Source organism: Prunus avium, chromosome 2 (genome assembly GCF_965620075.1).
Source record: "Prunus avium chromosome 2, drPruAviu1.hap1.1, whole genome shotgun sequence".
In the NCBI taxonomy this organism is placed as follows: domain Eukaryota; kingdom Viridiplantae; phylum Streptophyta; class Magnoliopsida; order Rosales; family Rosaceae; genus Prunus; species Prunus avium.
The window spans coordinates 43,502,848-43,522,461 of NC_142285.1; the positions used below are offsets into that span (position 1 = coordinate 43,502,848).

A 19,614-nucleotide genomic window follows, 5' to 3' on the forward strand; every position below is an offset into this window, starting at 1 on the left:
CGACATCACACCGATGCCGGGCTCATTTACTAAACATTTAGCCTCTTTTTCAAATTAAGGGAAAAAAGCACGAGACTTTCTGCCAAAATTTCGGCAGAGTCTCCCCTGTAAATTGAACATTCCCCAAAAATTCCAACCTGCATAAAACACATTTAACAATACCAACCTGCAGCATGCACAATATAAACTCAGGCAATTCATCTAATTGGCCTCCGGCCTTCAAATATTCCGAAACCAAACTACCAATTTGTCACGACCTAACTCCCCTAGCACGATATTGTCCGCTTTGAGCCCCCCTCTCTGCCCTCACGGTTTTGTTTGTGGGAGCTCACGAGCAACTTCCCAGTGTGTCACCCATCCTGGGATTGCTCTAGCCCCCAACTCGCTTAACTTCAGAGTTCCTATGACTCCGAAGCCAGTGAGCTCCCAAAAGGCCTCGTGCTAGGCAGAGAAGTGCCCACACATTTAAAGCACTTCACCTTTCCCTCCCCGAGTGATGTGGGATTGCTCACCGTTCTTGTTTCCCCAAGACACGGGTCTTACAATCCACCCCCCTTGGGGCCCAGCGTCCTCGCTGGCACACTTCCGGTCGGGGTCCGGCTCTGATACCATTTTGTCACGACCTGACTCCCCTAGCACGATATTGTCCGCTTTGGGCCCCCCTATCTGCCATCACGGTTTTGTTTCTGGGAACTCACAAGCAACTTCCCAGTGGGTCACCCATCCTGGGATTACTCTAGCCCCAACTCGCTTAAGTTCGGAGTTCCTAAGAATCCGAAGCCAGTGAGCTCCCAAAAGGTCTCGTGCTAGATAGAGGCGGGCATGTACATATAAGGTACATCACCCCATCTCCGTTGGTCGATGTGGGATGTTACAATCCACCCCCCTTAGGGGCCCGACGTCCTCATCGGCACACTCGCACCACACGGCAGAGTGGCTCTGATACCATTTGTCACGACCCAACTCCCCTAGCACGATATTGTCCGCTTTGAGCCCTTCTCTCTGCCCTCACGGTTTTGTTTCTGGGAGCTCACGAGGAACTTCCCAGTGGGTCACCCATCCTGGGATTGCTCTAGCCCCCAACTCGCTTAACTTCGGAGTTCCTATGACTCCGAAGCCAGTGAGCTCCCAAAAGACCTCGTGCTAGGAAGAGAAGTGCTCACACATTTAAAGCACTTCACCTTTCCCTCCTCGAGCGATGTGGGATTGCTCACCGTTCTTGTTTCCCCAAGACACGGGTCTTACATAAATCTTACCCAAGATTAAATTCCCTTTGTTGACGAAGAACTTGTCCAAGTCCTTACCCAATATTAAATTGGGAGATTCACTATTATACCCAATATAGAAGCTCAAATTATAAACATACCATATATGACATGGACTTTATATACACACCCAAAGTTCATTTATAACATAACAAAAAGGCTTTTAACTTCTTTTAAATTACAAAATTGTCATTGATTTCTTAAAACAAATCCAACTCCAAAACATATAAAAAAAAGCCCAAAACACTCAATAGGGCATCAAAGTAATTTAATAATCAAAATTAAATTCAATAGGGCCAATTGTCATTTTTTGAGTTTTTTTTTTGTTTGTTTTATAGAAATTAAATGATGTAGGGTTTATTTATAGTTTTAGTGCTAAGAATGGGTATTTGACTAAATATCCCATCCTTCCATCCTTCCATCCTTCCATCCTTCCTCCCTCAAGAAAGAGTTGTCCATCCATGCCATACAAATTACAATTAACCTAGCTGCATCGATTATCATTTTGCTAAGAATGGGTTTAATTTGATACTCAATAGGGCATCAAAGTAATTTAATAATCAAAATTAAATTCAATAGGGCCAATTGTCATTTTTTGAGTTTTTTTTTTGTTTGTTTATAGAAATTAAATGATGTAGGGTTTATTTATAGTTTTAGTGCTAAGAATGGGTATTTGACTAAATATCCCATCCTTCCATCCTTCCATCCTTCCATCCTTCCTCCCTCAAGAAAGAGTTGTCCATCCATGCCATACAAATTACAATTAACCTAGCTGCATCGATTATCATTTTGCTAAGAATGGGTTTAATTTGGCAGTTGCTTGGTATAGTTGACAAAGGTGACAAATGCAACAACTGACAGAGGAATTAATGCATAATTTAGGTTCAAATTGTTCTTCTTTATTAATAAGGAGGGAGTCAAACTTAGTCATGCATGCAAGTTGCTACTTTACTAAATGCTTACAATATATTCTCTTCTTCTTCTTTTGGTGTGGATATAAAGTCAATCAAACTCCATAGCTAAGCTGTCTTACAATTTTAAATTCATTAATTAAGCTTCTATAAATATCTTCTCCAAGTATCCCGAAACCATTGACCATAATTTCCAATTAATCTAACAACAACTTCTTTCTTTTGGCACATACACTGAAATTTTGACAAACATTGCGCATTTTATTATGTTATGCATTATGCTACCGCATTAATTTCATTAATTTTTGGGCACAACAAGTTGTTAACTTGTGAGTGGGACGCACCAAAGTTGCTACAATATTATGTTATACAATTAGTATCTTTTTAAGCTCTAAGGTTACATTCTTTTTCTAATTAAATGTATTTGGTTCCTACTAAAACAATGGGAGAGGGAAAGAGACAAATCGATGATTGTTTATACAAGTCCGAACTGACGCCGGGTAGAATGGTGATTATTCTACAGGCTAGTCGTTTCAAGAACTCCCCAGGAAATATCACAATGATCTCACGTAAATTAGAGAGAGGTTCTCTAAATAAATTCGGAAATCCGAATGAATAAAATTGAATAATAAAAGTCTGCTAAATCAGTCCTCAAGCCGGACTTAAATAGCTCTAAAAATCCGAAAGTAATTCCTAAAAGAAAAAGAGTTTAAACTGAAACAAACAACTTCCTAAAAAATAAGAGTTCAATGCGGAATGAAATTAAGAGTTCAAAGTTACGGCTTTCCGGACGTCTTCCTGTCTTTGCGTTGATCTGCCAGCTCGTGGTAGTTCAACGCCATCAGTGTGCAATCAAACAACTCAGCATCATCTGTATCAGATGCCCCTGCATCACGAACATATTGCCAAACAAAGTGTAGAGATTTGTGTAGAGATAAGCTAGAATATGAGAATGTGAGAATGAGAGAAGATAATTTTCTGGTTTTAGAATTCTTTCTTATGTCTCACATTACTTACAATCAACACATATATATACAAGTTCCTAAGCCCCCCAAGTTAGGCAACCAACCAAGTTAGGCAACCAACCTAGTTAGGCAACCAACCTAGTCAAGCCCCCCAAATATTGTAGGTGCCAAACATAGTAGGTGCCAAACATTAATTGACTACATAATCAACACATTAATTGACTACATAATTAACACATTAATTGACTACATAATTAACACTCCCCCTCAAGTTGGTGCAAAGATGTCACGCATGCCCAACTTGTCAATAAACTCATTGAAAACTCTACTTGACACTGCCTTTGTCAGAATATCAGCCAGTTGATTTTCTGAGTTTACGAACGGAAACTTAATCATCTTTTTTTCCAATTTTTCTTTGATGAAGTGTCGATCGACTTCCACATATTTAGTACGGTCGTGTTGTACTGGATTATGTGCTATCTCGATGGCAGCTTTATTGTCACAATATAGGTTTGTGGCATTCACTTGTTTAATGCCAAGATTCTTTAGTAATCTCCGCAACCAAAGCAATTCACATACTCCTTGAGCCATTCCTCTAAACTCGGCTTCAGCACTGGATCTTGCTACAACTCTTTGTTTCTTACTCCTCCAAGTAACTAAGTTACCACCCACAAATGTAAAATATCCAGAAGTTGAACGTCTATCCGTGATACACCCTGCCCAATCAGCATCAGTGTATCCTTCAAGATCCATGTGTGTATGTTTGGAGAACATCAATCCTTTTCCAGGGGCAGTCTTCAAGTATCGCATTATCCGTATTACTCCATTCATGTGAGCTTCACTTGGTTGATGCATGAATTGGCTTACCATACTCACAGCATAAGCTATGTCAGGGCGTGTGTGGGATAGATAAATCAATCGCCCAACTAACCTTTGATACCTTTCTTTATCAGTAGGAGCTTGATCTGGATACATTCCCAATTTGTGATTCTGTTCAATAGGTGTGTCAGCTGGCTTGCAATCCAGCATTCCTGTTTCTGTCAACAAATCTAACACATACTTTCTTTGGGATAGAAATATGCCATGTTTAGATCTAGCAACCTCAATGCCAAGAAAGTATTGTAACTCACCCAGTTCCTTCATCTCAAATTCACTTCCAAGGAGCTTCTGTAGATTCTGCATCTCTTCATTGTCATTACCAGTAACCACCATATCATCTACATAGATGATCAGGGCCGTAAGCTTTCCACCACGACGCTTTAAGAACAATGTGTGATCTGAGCTACTCGGAGTGTACCCAAATCGCTTCATGGAATCAGTAAATCTCCCAAACCAGGCTCGGGGTGATTGCTTTAGCCCATACAGAGATTTTCTTAGCTTGCATACGGTATTAGGACCGGATGTCATAGGAATCCCTGGTGGTGGATCCATATATACTTCTTCTTGTAAGTCCCCATGAAGAAATGCATTTTTTACATCATATTGCAGCAGTGGCCAGTCAAGATTTGCAGCCAAGGATATGAGAACACGTACAGTATTGATTTTGGCAACTGGTGCAAATGTCTCATGGTAGTCAATTCCATATGTTTGTGTATATCCCTTGGCCACTAATCGAGCTTTGTATCGGTCTATGGATCCATCAGCTTTGTATTTAACAGTGTATATCCACCGACATCCAACTGGTTTCTTCCCATGTGGTAAAGGAACCATTTCCCATGTAGAATTCTTTTTCAAAGCTTCCATTTCAATTTCCATTGCTTCAGTCCATCTAGAATCTGTCACAGCATCCTGCCACTTACTTGGAACACATACAGTAGATAATTGATTGACAAATGATGCATATGACTTTGACAATCTATGAGTGGACACATGGTTATTGATGGGATATTTAGATTTAGCATTAAGGTCAGGGCAATATTGAGGTTTAGGTTTTCCCCTAGTGGATCTAGGTGGAAGTGTATATGGTGCAACATTAGGTGGTTCAGTGATTACCTCAAGTACTTCTTCATCACTAGACGAATGATGCGATGGCAGGGCAGGAGGGGTTGTATTTTGTAGTTGATCATCAGGGGCATCTGGATCACCTTCTGGTTCCATAGTCTCAAGGTCTTCACTGAGGTCAAGACTGAACAAATCATGATTTTCTTCAGAATTTTCAACTCTATGAAAAAACGACCTGTCACTAGATTCTTCACGACCGGTTGCATGGGGTACTTCGTGACTGGTTGTCAATGGGTCACTACCGGTCGCCTGGGGCACTTCGTGAGAATCTTCAACGTTTTTTTCAGCATTTGTTTCGATCTTCTCTTCAAATGACAAGTCCTTCTCTTCACTCCCCCTCTCCCCCTGAAGAGAAGGGGTCTTGGAAACCATAAAGTAAGCCAAATCTTCATGAAAAGTGGTATCCATAGTGACAAAGAGTTTTTGAGTAGGAGGATGGTAACACTTGTATCCTTTTTGATTCAAGCCATATCCAACGAACACACATCGGAGGGCACATGGATCCAGCTTACTTCGTTGATGAGAAGGAACATGAGCATAAACAACACAACCGAACACACGAGGAGGCAACTTGAGGATGGTAGGAAGAGAGATGTGATGAGCCAAGGTATCTAGTGGAGTTTGGAAATTCAAAACGCTACTAGGTACCCGATTAATCACATAGACTGCAGAGAGAAGAGCATGACCCCATAAGTGGTGAGGAACAGATTTATCAAGCATGTAGGCACGGGCAACTTCAAGTAATTGGCGATTCTTCCGTTCGGCGACACCATTTTGTTGTGGAGTGAAGGGTGTGGAGGTTTGATGGATGATGCCTTGGTCCTTGAAGAATTGAGCCAAGGCACCATTTACATACTCCCCACCATTGTCGGACCGGAACACTTTGATGGATGCTTGGAACTGAGTGGTGATCATAGCATGGAATTCACGAATTGTGGTAGTAACATCACTTTTATGGGTGAGCAAGTACACCCATGTCATGCGGGTGCAGTCATCTATAAATGTAACAAACCACCTCTTGCCAATAGAAGAGACTTTAGCAGGGCCCCAAACATCGGAGTGAATCAACTCAAAAGGAAATTTTGTTTTACTATCACTTGATGGAAATACAGTGCGATGGCTCTTGGCCAACACACAGGTTTCACACTGAAACTGAGAATCAACTAAACCTCGGAATAAAGATGGAAACAGTCGTCGAAGGTAGCCAAATGATGGATGTCCTAAGCGACGATGCCATAGCCAAATCTGTTGTTGAGCACGTGAGTTTTGAACATGGACAGCTCGTGGTGGTGATGAGACCGTCAAGGTATACAACCCCCCTCTCCGTTTACCATGCCCAATCGTCTCGTGAGTCGTAAGGTCCTGAAACTTACAATGAGAAGGATAGAATGTGGCATAACAATTATGTGAGTCAAGGAATTTCCCAACAGACAACAAATTGCATTTAATAGAGGGGACAAGTAGTGTATGAGATAAAGATAATTTAGGGGAAAGTGATATAGTCCCTTCTCCAGCAACATTAGAAGAAGCCCCATTGGCACTAGTGATGTAAGGATAATGAGATTTAGGAGATAAGGTGGAAAAAACAGTGGAGTCAAAAGTCATATGATCAGTGGCACCAGTATCAATTATCCATGTAGTAGAGCGTGTACCTGAGTCGGGGTTGGAGTCGGAGAGTAAGGCAGGAGATGGAGACTCACCGGTAGTCATGACATAAGCAGCCTTGGGTGCCATGTTGCGGGTCTTGTGTGAAAGTATGGATACGTAAATGTAGCGGAAGATTTAAAGAACACAATAGGGGTACAACAGAACAAAGTAACCAAAGGGACACAAGTTTGAATTATGTAGGGACAAGGTTATGGAAGATAAGGTTATGCATGGGCACAGCAAGGCAAGGACAAGATTTAAGCAAAGGCAAAGCAATGGCAAGGATAAGGGAAAAACAAAATTACGTAGGGATAAGTATATGCAGCGGAAGGATAAAACAACAAAGGGAACTCAACACAAATTTTGTGTTGGAACAATATAGGAGCAAAGAAGTAAGGGCAAGATTAAGTAGAGGCAAGGTAAGGCAAGAACAAGGTAAGAGCAAGGTAAAACAAGGTTATGCAGAGGCAACCAAAATCGATTGCTCTGATACCATGCCAAACAAAGTGTAGAGATTTGTGTAGAGATAAGCTAGAATATGAGAATGTGAGAATGAGAGAAGATAATTTTCTGGTTTTAGAATTCTTTCTTATGTCTCACATTACTTACAATCAACACATATATATACAAGTTCCTAAGCCCCCCAAGTTAGGCAACCAACCAAGTTAGGCAACCAACCTAGTTAGGCAACCAACCTAGTCAAGCCCCCCAAATATTGTAGGTGCCAAACATAGTAGGTGCCAAACATTAATTGACTACATAATCAACACATTAATTGACTACATAATTAACACATTAATTGACTACATAATTAACACATATAACATCGATAATAATTCGGGTTTTATACAAGTGTATCAGTACAAATTGCTAAGATAACTGGGAAATATTCAGCAAAAGAAAAAGAAAAAATGTTATATCTAGGTCGTTTTGTAAGAGAGAATCGATGGTTTGGGACTTATTACTAAAATCCCATTGATTAATTACAGGCCTGATAAAATCAAAACATAAATATTTAATCAAAAGGACGAATAGCAGAGGCCAAGTAATGAGCCAAATGAAGAGATTAAACAAAACAAAACCCGGATTAATCAGTAGATAAATTGGATTGAATTGGAGAAGATTTACGAGGCCTTTATTTGAATTGGAAATTAATACAAACTACGCCCATCTGATCGAACCAGGGGGTGATCAGTTACAGTTACTAAAACAAAACACAACACATGATCAAACCTATATACTACGTACATATATTACACAGCTGACCTAGCGGGCCATGATCAAGGCTTATCACCTCCACCTAATGAGAATTAGGGTTATTGTACTTCCACAAGTTTCTGCATTTGTGGACCACAGATTGCAAGTCCTTGGCCGAGAGTGCAAACCCTTCTACGTTTGTATGACATTTGACATTTTCAGTCCAGTTTGGAAGGTTCTTAAAATCGAGAAGGTTACCGGGTGCAGCCCAACTCAGAAGTTGTTCATATCCATAAAAGTCATCCTTCTTAAGGTCCTTTCGGATCACTGCCGACGGCGAAGCTTTTCCAGCTTGACTGTCATCGCCAGTCTTGAGAATCCACATAGTGCCTTCTGTAATGAAGATCATGTGATCAGCTGGACTACCCGCTTCAGCAAACATGTAGCTCTCGGTGTACGACACTGGCTTCAGATAGTCGCAAATCATTTTCAACACTTTTTCATCCATGTCTCTAAGCCCTGGCAACTGTACAGTGTACAGACACACACACACACACACACACACACACACATATTTATATATAGCTTACATTATTAATAATGGAAATGTAAAGATGAAAAAATGTTTATGTTGAGAGAGAGGGACAGAGAGGTTGAGCAATATACTTCTTTGAGCGCATCCAGACAGAGATGACGCTTGAGAGCTTTTTTAGTATCCCAGGGAAGAACGGCGAACAGATTCTCCAGATTAGCATCTTTGTTATCTTCCAATTTTTGTTTTATGTTTTTTATGATAACTTCCTGCAACTTCGGAGGGACACGTTTTCTGGTCATCCACGATTGCAAATCTCTCTGTGTCACAATCATCTTCTGCCTTATCTCCTCCGCTTTTGTAGTTTGCATCTGCATGTATGTCTGTTTCACCACCACAAACAATAAGCTCCATCGATCAGTTCCTAAAATCTTATAGCTACAAGTGTGAAGCTCAAGGAAGATATTATGCATGATTGAAAAAGAAAATAACAGAGAGATTCTTTAATTGCCAACCTGCACATTTCCAATCAAATACAAAAATATTAGCAAACCAGACACCGAAACAAGAATTGCAAAGCTGATTTCCCATGGATAGTTACTTGTTTCTTCTAGGTTCGTGCCAAAATTACTGCAAAAAAGTAATTTAAAAAAACTCTGCGATGTGAATAGTAGTAAAAGATGGAACTTATTGTAAGAGAATATATATGCCACAATGCAAACCTTAAGTTTCGCAGGCCCCACCAGAAACAGTAAAATAGTTTCTCTACCAGTTTTTTGGATTCGGTGTTATGAGACTCAAGGGCAGCTCGAAATATTCCAAAGCCAAAGTCTCCATCTGGAGCGCAAGTTGTATTTAGACCATTTATAAATGACTGCATAACTGTTGCTGTACCGTTATCCCTGTTGCAGTAAAACGTATAATTGCTTGGACAATCTCGACCACATTTCCGATGCCAGCACGATGTTTCTCGTTGAATAGCGAAGAAATACCAAAATGCTCCAAACACCTAATTAATCAAAACACAGTTTATGTTAACAAAGAATAGTAGCTAGTAGTATTAAGTCAATTGAAAAAGAAAACTAGTCCAAGAATATATGAAACTTACATGACTTGCAAGAATGTAGAGAAAAAAGTTGAATAGACCTTTAACCCATATTCCAGAACTTTTTGTAATTTTTTCAGACGATAGGTATATTCGATAAATCCTTGCCACGTACTGAAGGAGAAGAAATAAATTCAAAATCTTCCTATGTTCCAAATATCCAGGGCCACCCATTTTGAAAAAGATGACTACAAGCAGTACCTAGACAAAATAAACAACCAATGCAATGATTAATTATTATCACAAATTAAAAAAATATAAAATAAACACTTGAACTTTGTGTTACTTGTGGGACGGGAAGAACAGCAAGAATGTTAGTTATGAAAGAGCGCCATCTCAGTTTTTCCCATATTGCATCAACGTGTTCAAATGCATCGAAAAATCTCGAAACCCAGTCGGTTGACTTTGCTGCTGCTTGTTCTTCATTGGGATCTGACTCCTCGGCCACAGCTTTAATGGCTTCACGAATTTGATATACAATATGCACTATGAAGGTGACATCAAAGAAGGACCGCAGAACAAGTGCTACGTTCTTCAACTTGACGTCCATGTCAAGGCACTTTTTTTCCTCATCGATGATTGGTATGTAAAAGAACAAGGGATCTAATGAAACTGCAAGCACACATGCAGTTACAAATATGGTGTTCCACGATGGTTTCAAAAGAAGAACAAGTTTTTCACGGGTCGTTTTCTTTTGGTTTGTTTGTGAAGTAGGATATTGTGGAACTGATGGTGCACTTGCCCGCTTGGGCTGGGGATGAACTGAGTTTGGCCTTCGTCGGAAACTCCCTGTGCTACCGTTGGCTGAATAACCTCGCTGAACGCTGGAAGATATTAACAAGAAAAAAATAACAAAACAAATTCAAATTACTATTTCAAAAACTAAGATGCAAAAATAGGAAAAGATAAATTTGATTGGAAGAAATTAACTGAGAATGACCTTAGTTGAATTCGCTGGTCCTCCAGGTCCTCCACACTACCAGTATTCATGGTTATGCCAAAATTGAAATTGGAGGTACGATAAGATTACCGAAATGTATTCCAAATGTTTGAAAACCAAATGAAGCTGGAATAGGTAGCTTCTTGAAGCCAATATGGAACAGAACATTGTTAGATTCAGTTTTATAGACTTACCTGCACGCATCAGCTCAACTCAACATGCAATAATATAATTAGGAAATAAAATGAGAGACTTGCCTTTGTAGTTGACGAAGAACCAGCGATAACTATGTAGTCTTTTCTTAATATTTTCTTCCTTAGTTAATTCTTTGCCAACCATAGACTTGTCCGTTCTTAGTCTTTTCCTAATTGCCTTTGTAGTTTTTATTTTTTATTTTTACACAAGCGATATTGGGAGAGACGTGGTTTTCTTTACGCATAGTTTTTGCTAGTTGCTAACTTTTTTCTATAGGTGACAGCTGACAAATCAGCAACTGGAAAATAAAAACTGTATTCCAGTATAGGTGGGAATTGAATAATATTGTATTCCGCATCATCAAACTTGCAAGTTGCTGATTGACTAAGATCTTAGTCAATTAACTCCGTCGCGTACGTCAATGTATAACAACTTGTGGTAGTTGATCTTTCAATTTTTTCTTTGTTGGGGAGTTAAAGTCAATCACTCCCATAACTCCAACCTGTCTTGCAAATTTTTAACTCATTCATTATTAATATTATTCTGGAATGATATATATGAAGCCCAAATTTAAGACCAGTTAATCTTTACTAATATCAAGAAAGAATTGATGAGAAAGAGGGAGATGGGCATGCAGGATCTTCGACTTCAGTTATTCCCCAAGAGTAGTCATTAATTAGTATATAATATATTGGTTGCAAATGTTTAATCAATGTTTCTACAGTAACAGTAGTATCAATCAATGTTAATCATCACTGCTGATTGGTTTTGTCCTAGTTGCCTCGTGAAGTGTTCGGACTCAATATCTCACATTTGTGAATCGTGATGGTTCAAGAGAGCTTTTGTGCACCGTCGAATCTCCTTAACATGGAGCACCAAGGTGACTCCTTGGGGAAGATACCTGATCCCTGAGCTTGCTGACATTTACTCTTTGGCGCCAGATGATACTACCACTACTACATTCACCAGCCAATGGGGGTGTATGCTGCTGCTTATTCATCTTTGCTTGATTAATGCGATGGACTTTTCTTTCTATTGAAGAAATTGCGTGCTTCTTCAGCTGCTTCAACTGAGGCTCGCTAAATTGGTTGAGCTCCTTGTCCTTGGTGAAATACCACCAGAATTTAGTGATTACCAACTCCAAGTCCCTGGCCGTGAGTGTAAAGGCCTCAACTTTGCTTACAGACTTGACATTTCTGGTCGAGATGGGTAAGACAGTATGAGACGTAATTTGATTTGATGCCCAATTTAGAAGCTCTCCTCCATACAAATCACCCTTCTCCAGAAGCTTAGAAGTACCAATCTTTCCACCTTTGCCATTTGTTCTATACGCCCGTACAATGCCTTGCCTGATGAAAAGCATCCTATCAAGTTGGTCCCCCTCTCCAAAAATATCCTTGTTCTCATTGTAGTTGATTGGTACGAGATGTTCACAGATTGCTTTCAACAGTTTTTCATCCATAGCTTTAAGAATACGAACCTATATAGATACATTTAATACATCAGAGTTACGACTAATTAAATCCAATGTATATGTGTGTATATATATATACACAGAAAGGAATAAGCACTTACATTCTTAACTGTAGCCAAACGAAGATAACGCCTGATAAAGTTGCTATGTACCAATGGAAGAACAGAGAGGATGTTCTCTACCTGAACATCTTTATTTTGTTCAAGTTTTTGGGTCAGATTTCCCCTTGGTAGTAGTCACTGATTCCCACTGATCTATAACCGATCTGAAAAAGGCACAACAAACAACAAAATGTGTCCAAATTGCACCCATCAGAATAAAGAAGCATAAAAAGAGCCAAATCATATATTGGTTGGGGGGGGGGGGGGGGGGGGGCGCCAAATCATATATATATATATGGGATTGTAGATCGTGAGCTAAGATTGCAAATTCACATAGGCTAATGGATTTAAATGCAGACACAGCACATAAATTTATTTGAAGGGGTAGGCAGATGCCAGAGCCAGTGCGGGTATAATACAACTTACAAGTCGTATTGTTTGATTGAATACACAATTGATTTAAGAACGGAAAAAAGAAATGCAATTAAGTCATCTCAAGGTGAAACAGGTACTAACCTCTCAGTTTTCATTATCGGATTCTCCACATCTAAAGCTACTTCGCTGCCAGCCATAATTCTTAAAGTAAGGAGCTTAATTCGTAAAGGATGATATCACAAAGTTGTGAATGATGGCTTTTGCAAAGTTATATTGTTAGAGAATTATCCATATTCAATCTACAACAACGAGTGTGGATAACCCTGCAGAGAAAGAGAAAATGTGTTTGATTTGAACTCAGAGAGAGAGAGAGAGAGAGAGAGAGAGAGAGAGAGAGAGAGTTTAACTGAATGGAAGCTTAGCTTACAGCAGTGACACACTGACACTGAGTGGGTCAATTTTTCATTACACAGGGTGGAGCAGAGAGAAGGGGCATTTGAGATTGAGTGGCAGCAATTGAAGGGTTTAGGGTTTAGAACTATATGGCAGAAAGAGAGAAATGTGTGGGATACAATCTTTGCTTAAATTCAAGAACTATATTGTAGAAAACACAGAAAACCAAGAGTAAACATATGAATTTTCTGCATACGCGAAACTAGATATTGAGACCCTCTGCTGTTTGTTATTTATACAATAGAATTTTAGATTCCAATTCCATATTTCAAAATGGGAAAAGAGAGTGGTGGTCATACTTTACTAGTTTGATAAAAATAAAGGTGTAAAAGAGTTTGTGTTTTTCTAAAACTTGATATGAAGAGTGGTAGGGTGTGTTTATAGATATACTTGGGATCAATTGCATTTCACAAAGTCAACAGACTTGTTGACTCTCAGTTTCAAGAAAATTTGACCATGTACTCGTTTGGAATAATATCATCTCAAGTTCTCACTTACCAACCACTACATTCCCATTAAGAATATATAACATCATCACAAAGACTCAAGGCTCGGGTCTTTCTTTATTAGATGGATTTGGCTCTTGGTCTAAAATACGCCAAGTCATCAACATCAGATATATTAGTTAATAATAATAATAATAATAAAAAGATGTAAGTTTGAAGATGGACTGGTGGAAGTCAAACTCGCATCACAGTTTTGTTTGTTGAGAGAATGCGAAAGCACAGAGAAAAAAGGCGTGGCGGTGGAGAGTCCTCTAGTCTAACTTATAAGGAAAATTTATGGAACTTTCATATATATATATATATATATATATAGATTAGGGCTTTTATCCAATAAGTTAATTATGCAGGATGGGCTTTTCAGGCAGAAATACATGAAGCCCACGTTTTAAACTATAAAACACTTGGATTGGAGTGGGACTAAAAGATGGCCCAAGCAATTTTATCCGACCTTTGCCCCGATAACTTCATCTAACAATCTTTCCGTCGTTGAACGATGCCTACTAGTGCGGAAACGACGGATTGCTTTTGTTATGGAAGAAACAGCCATCATCTTCATCTCTTGAGGATTGTCACAATTGTTTAAGTCCCACTGCAGTTGGCATTTAGACACTACAGTTGCCAAGTCGTCGGCCATGAGAGCAAATGCTTCCACTTTTTTCTGACTTCTGACATGCCGGGTGGAGATTGGAAGTGTGGTGAAAGTGGGTGATGCCCATTTGAGAAGCTCTTCCCCGTAAAACTCACCCTTCTTAAGGGCCTTGGTGGTCATTAATATTGATGATGGGGAAGTAGCAGCAGCTTCACTGGTAGTATTGGTATCGCTAGTACTAGGCGAGTAGTAGGTCCACATGGTCCCTTCTACAATGAAGAGCATGCAATCAAGTGGGTCTCCCATTCGAAAAACGAAGCTATTCTCGTTGTACACCACTGGCTTCAGATAGTCACACATCATTTTCAACACTTTTTCATCCAATTTTTTAAGCATTGGTACCTATATATATACATGAATATCAAGTCATCAATACATACCCAACAACATTTTCTTAATAACCATATAAAGAGAGAAAAGAGAGGTACGGGGTTTGAGAAACATACTGTTTTTAGTGTCTTCATGCAGAGACAACGCTTTAGAGATTTTCTGGTATGCCAAGGAAGAATAGAGAATAGATTCACCAAATCGGCGTCCTTGTTTTCATCTAACTTTAGCTTTATGATATTCATGATTTCTTTCCTCAAATCATAAGGTAATTCATTTCTGGATATCCAGCTTCGTACATCTAGCTCTTTCATTCTAATCTTCTGAGTTTTATCGTCTGATTTTTTAGCTTCCAACCGCATAGATGCCTGTTTCACCACATATATACAAAGCTCAACGTAAGATCAGCTCCTCAAATATATATATTTTCTCATTTAGATGTCCGTACGGATGCTATTGTAAACAAATAGGAAAGCAGAGAGGATAGTAGAAAATACATGACGTCCGTACAGTAATAATATCCAAACGTCTGCATATGAGAATTTCTATATATATAGCTACTAATTAAGAAGGTTATATATCAAGAGAGAGATTAATTCAGTACCAACCTCCACATTTCCAATGAGATATAGAAACAGTACCAAGCCAATGATAGAAATAAGAATTGCAAACAAGTTTTCCCACATATATGTACTTGTTGTGAGATTCGTGCCAAAGTTACTGCAATAAATTAGTTGCAGGATCAGTAATGACCCCCATTAGTCAACTCTGAACAATAACGTTACTTTTTATGAAAATAACTTATTGCGGAAAGTTGTTGATTGTCAATGCATATATGCAAACCTTAGATTCCGCAAGCCCCACCAAAAAGAGTAAAATAACTTCCTAGCAAAATGTATATGCTCCGAGTTATGATTCTTAAGGGAATCAAGAAATATTCCAAAATCAAAGGGTGCATCGGTACCATCTGGAGTATTTAATGGGCAACGCTCATTCAAAAATGTGATAGTTGTTGAAGATGTATTCCGACCATCGCAATAGAAGGCACTCATACATTCCTTTGGATTTGCACTATAATTTACACAAGCTTGGCGCCAACATGATGTCTCTCGTTGAATAGAAAAAAAATACCAAAACGCTCCGAGTACCTAATTAAGAGACAACAAAGAAATGCATTAATAAATAACATGAAGCATGCATTAAGGAAAAGGATATAGAGAATACCTGTAACAATTGTGACAAAATAAGGATTTTTCGAAATAAAAAGACAATGATTAAACTTACGTGACTGGCAAGAATGTAGAGAAGCAAGTTGAGTAAACCTTTAGCCCATATTCTAGTAGTGGTCCATATTCTGGTAGTAGTCCTTGTAAGTTCCTTACACCATAGATGAATTCGATAAATTCTTGGTAAATATTGACCGAGAAGGAAGAGATTCAAAACCTTCCTATGTTCCAAATATCCAGAGCCTCCCATTTTGTAAAAAACAACTAGTATTAGCAGCTGGAAGAAGAAATACATTAAAATATCGGGTTAGAACTTAGAAGTCAATTTACCGGTAGCAGCTAGCTGATAATTTACTTGGCAAAGTTTAGTTTGTCTTACTTGAGGGATTGGAAGAAGAGCCAAAAAGTCAATTACGATGGAGAGAGATAACCACGACATTTTCTGAGGTATTCCCTTAGCAAATTCAATTAGCTTTTGTATTTTCGATTTTGAATGCCAAGTTGTTCTTCGTACCACAGTAAATGTACTGTTTCTGGTTTTAATAGCTTCATAAACTTCATAGACAAAATGTAGCAGGAAAATGATATCCGTGAGTGATCGCGAAAGAAGAGCTGCAATCCTCAAGTTTTTGTCCTTTCCAAGGCACTTGTTATCCTCATCAATGATTGGAATGTAAAAGAACAAAGGATCTAATGAGATTGCAATCACACATGAAATCAAGAACATCTTATTCCACAATGGAATATTTGTAAGAAGTAAACCAAGTTTTGACCTCTTCATCACTTGGTACTGCCCCTCCTCCTCATCATCGCGGAAGAAACTTGTAGTGAAACCTGATGTGAGACTGATAATAAAATAAATTAGATCGAGCCATAGGATTATAACTTGGAAATTACTTTTCAGACAGCAAAGACTTAATTTCTATATTTATATATATACATATTCCTTTATTTTGGTTATCCTCTTTTTCTACTATTTAACAGTCTCAAATATATACCGTACGTACCTTGTTCTGCAAAACAAAAACCACTGAATATATAAGATGTTAGGAGACAGAATGAAGCTATAAAAGAAATAAAAGATGCAGTCTTAATAATTAATGTGAAGAAGTACTAATCCCACTATTTTCTCTGTCGGGTTCTCCACATATAGAGCTACTCTGGTGTTTTCCATAATAATTCAACTAATACTCAAAACCATAACTAGTAGATTCCAAGCGTGTATATACCTGGCACTGTAACACAAAATTTGATTAATTTGAGAGAGAGAGGGAGAGAGAGAGAGAGAGAGAGAGAGAGAGAGAGAGAGAGAGAGAGAGTTTAACTATATATATGGAAGCTGTGAGTTGTGACGACACCTGATCAATGGCTTAACTGAATTCAAGTAGTTCAACCCAGCTATTAATATTCAGTAGCTAGGTCTGCATTTTGTGTATACATAAGCTTTGACATTAATTAATGTTTCCATTATTGTCCAGACAGTTTGCATGTCAAAATCTTTTTATAATTTTCTTCTCCTTCCCAAGTCTTTTTGTAATATGTTTGGTGTTAACGAGCCAATTATGCCAATTAAAAAAGACTGAGAGTCGGATTGACAATAATAATAAGGGAACCTCATGTCAGACATGCATTTTAAATTGGTATTTTGTTAAGACTTGATACTTTCGACTGCATTAAAATTTGCCAAGTAAATCAGACTTCTAAACTTTGGCTTTTCATAAAAATAAAAAAAAAAAAAAAAAATTGACTTTTGTACTCGTTTGGGAATTTGTAGCTGATTTCACACTTAGCAGCAACCACTCCATATACAGCCAATAAGAATAGCCACCCTAAACCCTAAACAAACAACAAATTGCACCCATGGGCCATCATCAGAGTAGTTAGAAGAAGGAAGAAAAAAAGAAACATTAAAAAGACCCATTGCCCATCAATTTAATGTGGTTCTTGTGTTCATAGCAAATTTAGCTTTATTCTCAAATCCAAATCTTTTATTTTAAATCCCTTCCAAATACCTAATCTATTATGGTTCTTGTTTTCATACCATAAATAAACTAGCCTCTTCGCACGCGTTTTCGCGCCTGCGAGTGGCTTTTTTACAAAAAAATTTAAATTATTTTAGAATTAAAAATGATAATTCGTAGTTGTGTTCCATAAAAAAAGGATCCATTATATGATTTTTCTTTTAATTTTAATTTTTTTTAAATATGAAAAAGTGTGAATTTACCATATTATCCTCATTTAATTAATAACTAGCCCCTTAGCACATGCTCACGCATGTGCCAATTGGTTTTTTTTTAATTTTTAATTTTATTTTTAGAATTAAGAAAAAATAACATGGGTAGTTATGTTCCATAAAAGTATGACCTATTATCTGATTTTGTTTTTATTTTTATTTTTTTTAATATAAAAAAAATGTGTATTTACTATATTATCCTCATTTAATTAATAATTTCAATTCTTAATGTTTGAATTAACCAAGGGCATTTTCTAGTATTTTGAATGTTTCACATTTCTCTACCTTTTGCTTTATATATATAGATTTCAATTCTTAATGTTTGCATTAACCAATGACATTTTCTGGTATTTTGAATGTTTCACAATTCTCTGTTTTTTGCTTTATATATATAGATAAATCAAATTAGCACAAATCAAATTACATAAAGCCCCATTGTGGGAAAAGTAGCTTTAAAGATACATGGTCTGGGTTCTTCTAGTGGGTGGAGTGCGAAGAGAGATCGTTATGAGAAGAAGTCCAGGTGGAGAGCTGTTGGATCTGTGGAGGTGGGGAGGAAGTCGGACTCGCATGTTCAAAATAGCGAGTGTGCTATTTTGCGAACCCAATTTCGGACTCACTATATTAGCTGTGCGAGTCCGGGCTTTTTTTAACTGTTGGGCTATATAGTCTCATTTAAACTAATCCCCTCCCTTGCCAAACATAGGTTTCAAGGACTATTTAACACAGTCCAATCCAGTGAGTCATAGTGAAGCATGCCAAACATGCCCTAAGACTCTAAACGAGGATCTCTCAACTATTTTTAGAGCCCGTATACAACTCGTCGTTTGGAATGGTGTTGTAGTTGACAAACTCTCACCGTTAGAATCCACTTCTGTAGCCAGGGGTGGGATAGACGACGTCGATGTAAGTGTCGTGGCACGTTGGTTCTTAAGACTGGCTAAACGACGTCGGATTGCCAGCTGCGCCATCAGCCTATTCTTCTTCCTTTTTATCTCTGCCCTTCTAATTCTCATTGTGTCTTGCACTGCCATATTATTCTGTCTCACCACAAACAATTAATTAATAAGCTAAAGGAAAATGATTGAAAATCAATAGTAGTAGAGAGACTTCGATACAAACCTGCGCAGTTCCCATGACATATATAAAATCAGTAGGAAGCTAGTGATAGAAATAAGGATTGCAAACAAGTTTTCCCACACATAAGTGCTTGTTCTGAGATTGGTGCCAAAATTACTGCAAAAAGTTAGAGGATCAAGCAATATTTAAAATAGAAATTACCGATGACTTTATAAACAATGCATGTATTTGAAGCAAACCTTATATTCCGAAGGCCCCACCAAAAAGAGTAAAAAAACTTCGTTGAAAATTTTACATGCGCTGTGTTGTTATTCTTAAGGGCATCAAGAAATATCCCAAAATTGAAAGGCGCTGAAGCACTATCTAGAGTATCTGTCGGGCAATGCTCATTTAGAAATGTGACATTTCTTGACACAAATCCGACTGTTGCAG

General features: G+C 38.2%; 1 protein-coding gene and 1 pseudogene across 2 annotated transcripts; both read right to left on the minus strand.

Annotated features, from left to right (window-relative positions):
- Positions 1–7,887: 7,887 nt before the first annotated feature.
- On the minus strand, positions 7,888–10,775 carry LOC110749574 (cyclic nucleotide-gated ion channel 1-like). The gene is made up of 7 exons (XM_088248111.1): positions 10,564–10,775; positions 9,910–10,447; positions 9,627–9,824; positions 9,241–9,527; positions 9,034–9,148; positions 8,653–8,901; positions 7,888–8,512 (listed from the first exon to the last, which is right to left on the minus strand). The coding sequence occupies exons 1-7, from the start codon at positions 10,611–10,613 to the stop codon at positions 8,090–8,092; spliced, it is 1,860 nt and encodes a 619-aa protein (XP_088104237.1). The 5' UTR covers positions 10,614–10,775; the 3' UTR covers positions 7,888–8,089.
- An 854-nt stretch (positions 10,776–11,629) lies between these two features.
- LOC110749636 (cyclic nucleotide-gated ion channel 1-like) lies at positions 11,630–19,136 on the minus strand (annotated as a pseudogene). The gene is made up of 9 exons (XR_015833729.1): positions 18,962–19,136; positions 16,877–16,882; positions 16,249–16,754; positions 15,928–16,146; positions 15,487–15,791; positions 15,252–15,363; positions 14,763–15,011; positions 14,116–14,658; positions 11,630–12,238 (listed from the first exon to the last, which is right to left on the minus strand). The product of XR_015833729.1 is annotated as a cyclic nucleotide-gated ion channel 1-like (transcript).
- Between the last annotated feature and the right edge of the window lie 478 nt (positions 19,137–19,614).